Here is a 6,000-nt window from a genome sequence, read left to right as displayed (position 1 = left end):
AGTAAATAATATGGGGACCAGGGAAGATTGAGCTATAAAGGATTGGGGATTGGAGAACCATCAAAACACCCAGGTCGCCATGGATTTGAGCAAACTAAAATCCATCTGGGACCAACACAGGCCAATATCGCAATTCTGTATGCACAAAGTGTTAAATTAAGGCCCTCGCTGTGAAGCACAAGGTAGTGGTTAAGAGTGTAGAGTCCTTCCAGCCTGGTTCAAAGCCCTGCTCTGTCATAGGGATGTTGGTCCATGTGACCTTGGACAAGTTTCTTCACCTCTCCCTGCTTCTGTTTTTTCAGCTCCAAAAGCAGGAGTAATTTACCTGTTTCACTGGGCTGCTGTGAGAACCCAATGAGAAATTGCCTTGAAACACTTGGTAGAGTACCTAGACCATAGCGAATGCTTTTTAAGGACTGGATGTTATCTCATTTAGCCTAGAAAGACCAAGGTCCAGGTTGCAGAATTAGGTTGTTCTAAATCCTCAAGGTTTGATTGTGGACCCACTATGTAAACATCAGCTGTAAGAACGATGTCTCCATCAAAGCCCTTCCTTGTGCAAATGGAAAATCAACACTGATTCCATTCTGTTGCATTTCCCATATGTGTTTTGTCTCATTTAGATTTTTAAGCTCTGTAAGGGAAGTGATTCTCTCTCCTGGGCCCAAGATACTAGGAAGTTATTTGTAGGTGGCTGCCAATTCATCCTGATTGCAGAGAGGGAGAGAGAGGAAAAACTAGACCAACGATCTCTTCTGATCAGGAAGTCTCAGCATAAGAATTGTATATTTATTAAGTCATCATTTGGCAAAACCCTACCCTACCCCCTGGACTTTGGAGTCTCAGACCAGTTGCCTTCTTCTAGCCCATGGCCATGTGTTGCTTGGCCAGGTCATTATTCTAAGTTGGAGTGTTAATGCCTTCAAGTGGACACAGACACATTCCACTTTGTAACGGCCCAGCACTTCCCCTTGCCTCACTCATCTATGTCAGCTGCCTAGCCTCTGAAGTCCCGGCCACCCAGCCACCCAGCCTCAGGCAGAGCCCACATGCTTTCTCTATGCCAAAAGTAGAAGTCAGGAGACAGGAATCTACGATCTGTGTTTAGAAAAGGATATCTCTGCCACAGCATGGAGAACCAATCGAGAAGGGAAGGGGTATAGATTGGGAGGCAGCTTGGAAGCTACTGTACGAGTCCAGGGAAATTCCAGCTTAAATGAGGTCTCTGACAACCACCTCCACCTGGACCTTTGCCTCCTGTTGCAGGAAACTCCCGACTCTGTGCGACCACACACCCACCACTGCAGAGCACTCCTTAAGGGAGAATCTTCTCTTTAAAAAAAAAAAACAAAACAAAACAGGGGGTGAGCCGAAATTATGGTGTGGTTCCACATTACTTCCTGAATTATTGATGAGACCCAGGGCTGCTCATACCATACCTGGAGTGGGGCACTGAACTCCGTAAGCTGGGCATAAAGAGAGAGATACAAATGCATACAAGGCAAAGGCAACTAGAGTAGAGAAGGGACCAGAAATCATGTCCCAGGAGCAAGGTACTTTGGAGAGACATGAAGCTCTCCTTCCAATATCTGGAGCACTGCCAGAGAGGAGAGAGATTATACATGTTCTGGGTAAACACAGTAAATTCAACTAGGACCGCCAGGCAGGTGCTTTCTGGAGACAGCTTTGTTTTAAATATTTCTGTCTCAGAACTGCCCTGAGATTGAATGATCTCCTTTAGGTGTGGTAGTGAGCTCACCATCACTGAAATTATTCAAGCATAGTCTGGAAGAACCCTTAGCCTGATGCTACAGAGGAGATTAAAGCACCTGGCAGGGAAGGTTCGGTCTCTAAAATACCTTGCACTTGTGAAATTAATGCAAGACTGAATGGATGACACCAATGGAATAGATGGGGCTTTAAAAATAAAACATTCTAGGACTTATTTTGACAATTCCCACATGATGCCCCCATCCTCAATCCTAAGAAAAGGTGGCCCGTTAGAGTGTGAAAAGACCATCTTCAACTTCTCCTCCGTGCTGCATATCTTCAGAGGTGTTTTTACACTCTCCAACATTGTCAAGCCTGTAAAGAGAAAAGAGAGGCTGAAAATGGGAAACACCAGGACCAGGAATAAACGGATGCTGCTAAATCACAAGGCCACTAACCATGGCTGTTAGAGTTAAAAGAGCTCAAACTCCATCTGGTCCAAGCCTCTCCATTCACATATGGGAAAACTGAGGCCTCAGGAGATAAAGGGCTTTTGCAAATCTATTCTAATAACGGAATTAAAAGTTTCTATATTGGCAAAATATAAAATTGTGATCTAAATGTGTTTATGACCTTGGAAAGTCACCTTGCGAAGCCCCACTTGTTAATATTTATTTGTTAACTGATATTTGGGTTTTGACATAATTGTTAATGAAAGCACAGTCTTCATCAGGTGACACCAAATCTTTTCATTTCTTTCCCAAAAAGCTATAAAACAGGACAGATATTCAAAATCTCTTTCCAGAGACTCTTCAGACTATTAAAAAAAAAAAACTGTTATAATGATCTAATTGGGCAGAGGCACCAAATCCCAGGAATGATATTCTACATGTTTTCATTTTCCCCACTGCCAGCTCTCTTCTCTGGAAACTCCTGTTTAACAACGTCCTTTTAAAATGAATTGCCCAGAGTTGAACAAAAAATTCTGAACAAAGAGGATAGTGACATATCACCTTCTCTCTTTTGCATGCCATGCTTCTATTAATGCAACCTGCCTTTGTATTTATATTTCGGACAAACATAACACAGTGTTAACCAGGACAGAGGTTAATGTGAGCTAAATCCCACATCTTTTTCACCTCTAATGCCACATTTCTCCAACCCTGTATTTAATCAGAACACAAGAACAAGTCATTAAACCACTGAGTAGTATCTAATCATTTGTAACAGCTTGTACAATCATTACAACAATCAGTCATGCAAGATGAATTACCTTGTGTGTTTCTGGAAACAATTGGTTTTCATGACTTTCCCTGAAAAGACAAAGCCATGGTATAAGCAGAGTTGCTGTGTTAGGACATGTGAAATGCTTGGTTAAGCCAGGAGCTGCCTTCCCAAGAGCAGAGGTGGACCAAAGGTGAGAATTTAGGGACTGGTTTAGGCAGGGAAATGCATTCCTTTTCCCAGATCTAGTGACTGCCTCTATGGGTCCTGAGGCAGTGCCCATCACTTACACAGTTGTTCCCATGTGTGGGCAATAGTGTTAAGCCGCTTCATTTTTAAGTCATTGCCCACTCATAATTCAAGCACTCACTCAAGTTTTAAAACACTTCCTTATGAGACATACTCAGAATTTCCAAAACTGTATGAGGACCAATGGCCTCTGCCTTTAAGAGGGCTTTGCATGAAGGCTAAAGACAGGCTTCCACTGAGTTTCAAATTCCCTTTGGTGGTGTTCACTAGGGACAGGTGCTGAAATGTGCAAGTTTCGCTACTGCTGCTCAAAGCAGTTGAGATGGTTACCAGTCTTATCTCCTTATCTACCACCTCGAAACAGTTTCTGTTGGTGACTACAGAACAGTTTTCCCCCATTTTACAACAGGACCAGATGCCACATGCCTATACTTTGCATGACAACTTAAAACCCTGTTTCATGACTCCTTTTTGCTGTGTTTCAAAACTATTGTTTTGAAAGTGAGGAGTGGTGGTGGGAAGGAGGGGTGCAAGGTCACAGACCGGCTGGAGAATCTAGTAACAATTATGGACGCTGCCCCTTGAAAAATGCAGATATCAACATGCAAGTACCTTTACACATGATTTCAAGGGATTCACTTTCCCCCGAGGTCTCTCTGTGGAACCCAGGTAAGGAAAGCTTGCTTTAAGGAGATAATAAGGCCAAGATCCTTCATGGCTTTCTTCCTGGGGCAGTCCTAGTCAGGGGAGGAGGCCAGGCCACAACTTCCTCCACCCCAGACAATGATAATAATGGCACTTTCCACTTAAGGCAGTAATGAGGGAGAAAAGAGGCACATCAAGAGCATAGCATCAGAACTGTCACAGGTTATGCATCCAGTAAATGAAAGTACTCTTTTTTTTTTTTTCTTTTCCAAAATATAAACTCCATCAGGAAGATGATACATGAAGGCTTTAGCATCTTAGGGAGAATGAGTTTCCCTTGACCAGGATAGGGACCAGATGGAAAGAGGACTCAGGGGGATGGAGGCAGGGCCAGAAAGCAGAATCTGTTCACTCCCAGGCCCTCCTGGAGCCTCCACAGCTCTGAGGGCTCCATCCCACCTGGGCCTGCCCTCCTTACCTCGAAGGAAAAACGCCACAAGCAACACCAACAGCACAAATCCCACGGAGGGAGCAATGATCATTAGCAGGTCAGGGTTGATGACCATTTTTACCTGGTGAGACACAGGGAAGGTGATGGGGCCACTCGTTTCTGAACTTCATACTCACACAGCTTCCGGTCCCAATCATATCTTCCCTCCACCAGCAGCTTCACTGCTTCTCACCCCATTTTGCCCGACATGTCTCAAGATCAAGACAAGGCAGCCTTACAAATCAGAAGTTTTTAAAAATAATCTCCGAAAATCTGGAACATTTTCCCAGACCCCCAAATCTTCCTGTCTCTGACATCAGGCATATGAGCTGTGGGGCTCAGGGGTCTGAAGCTAGGAAAGAGCTGTACTGTGAGCCCTGTGTTCTCCATGGTCAAGTCTCTTCATTGGCTACCACCTAAATCCTTTGAGTTCTGCCCAGTTCTGTGCAGCTCAGGACCTCAGCAGACTTAGACCTCCAGAGGCAACAAGATAGAAGAGGAAAATGGAACTCAATTTCAACTTTTTGACAGCAGTGGTTCTCAAAGTGTAGCCAGGGGACCCATGAGATCAAAACGATTTTCATGAGACATTATTTGCCCTTTTCACTGTTATTCTCTCACAAGATGGAAGGTAGGGTTTCCCAGAGGTTACGTGACAAGTAATGGACTACTGTCACCATTCCGATGATAGAATATGCAAGCAGATAAGAGTATCTTTCTGTCTCCTAGCAAGCCAGACATTAATGAGATTTGCAGAAATGTCAAACAATGCCACTAATGCCACTTCTCTTGCTAATATTTTTTCGTTCGGGGAAAATAGAGTTATTTTTCATAAAACGTTATTTAGGTCAACAAGTAATAGATTTGCTTTCTTTGCTTTTAAATGAATTCACATCACTTTAAATTTGTTTTAATTTTTATGAGTGTACAGGACTTCTGACACCAAATCATTTGAGGAGTTTTGCTCTGCAGGCAGCATCTAGTTCTGGTAGGGCCTCAATGCCACCTCTGCTGCCCAGGTCACGCTCCATTTCCTCACCTTCCTGTCCCTTTCTCCAACACAGCAGCAAGGAGGGACAACAATCTCTCTCTGCAGAGGGAGAAGGGAAGGAAGAAAGAAGGGATGGGGACCCTTTTCCCTTTTCCCTTATAAGTGTCTATACTGCTGACAGTTTTTACTTGATGCAGCTTGAACCACTTTTGTGATGATGAAAATTAATGAAAGGCACGGTCAGCAAATAAGAAATATGCCGGTGGCAAGGGTTGATTCTGCAGGACGTCATTAACCCTGGGCCATGCAGAAGGAACACATATTGATCTTTCCATGTTTTTGTATGGTTTTTTTTTTCTTATTGGTTTCCAAAGCATCTGCACATATAGAAGTAACAATATGAATGTTAGTTCTGCCAAGAGCACAAGTCTACAGATTCCTCAGCTAACTCACAACCGTTGCTGCTTAGATAGATCTGTCCTCCCCAGTTCATTTCTGCAAACCTCTATTGTGGATTTTAAAAATGGAAGTCACATGCTTCAAATACTTCACAAAAATTTTACCTCTTCTGATTGAGCTTCATTCTGCACAACCATTGCTGTCTCAGATTCTGGGGAGGAAAAGTGGGGGGAAATGTTTATATTTTCTGTGGAATAAAATACCACATCCTGAAATAGGCATTTCAAACCTC

General features: G+C 43.4%; 1 protein-coding gene across 2 annotated transcripts in view; it reads right to left on the bottom strand.

Annotated features, from left to right (window-relative positions):
• Positions 1–761: 761 nt before the first annotated feature.
• Positions 762–6,000, bottom strand: part of TIMD4 (T cell immunoglobulin and mucin domain containing 4) — a 31,999-nt gene continuing 26,760 nt past the window's right edge. The window contains exons 6-9 of one of the 2 annotated variants that reach the window (XM_045436297.1): positions 5,873–5,955; positions 4,307–4,400; positions 2,984–3,023; positions 762–2,085 (exon numbers count right to left, since the gene is read on the bottom strand). In XM_045436297.1, coding sequence (XP_045292253.1) covers positions 2,001–2,085; positions 2,984–3,023; positions 4,307–4,400; positions 5,873–5,955 — 302 coding nt within the window. In that variant the 3' untranslated portion in view covers positions 762–2,000. The remainder of the gene's footprint in view (positions 2,086–2,983; positions 3,024–4,306; positions 4,401–5,872; positions 5,956–6,000) is intronic. The other variant, XM_045436306.1, reaches the window with a different exon arrangement.

Source organism: Leopardus geoffroyi, chromosome A1 (genome assembly GCF_018350155.1).
Source record: "Leopardus geoffroyi isolate Oge1 chromosome A1, O.geoffroyi_Oge1_pat1.0, whole genome shotgun sequence".
Classification (NCBI taxonomy): Eukaryota; Metazoa; Chordata; class Mammalia; order Carnivora; family Felidae; genus Leopardus; species Leopardus geoffroyi.
This window is presented reverse-complemented; position numbering and strand designations above follow the sequence as displayed.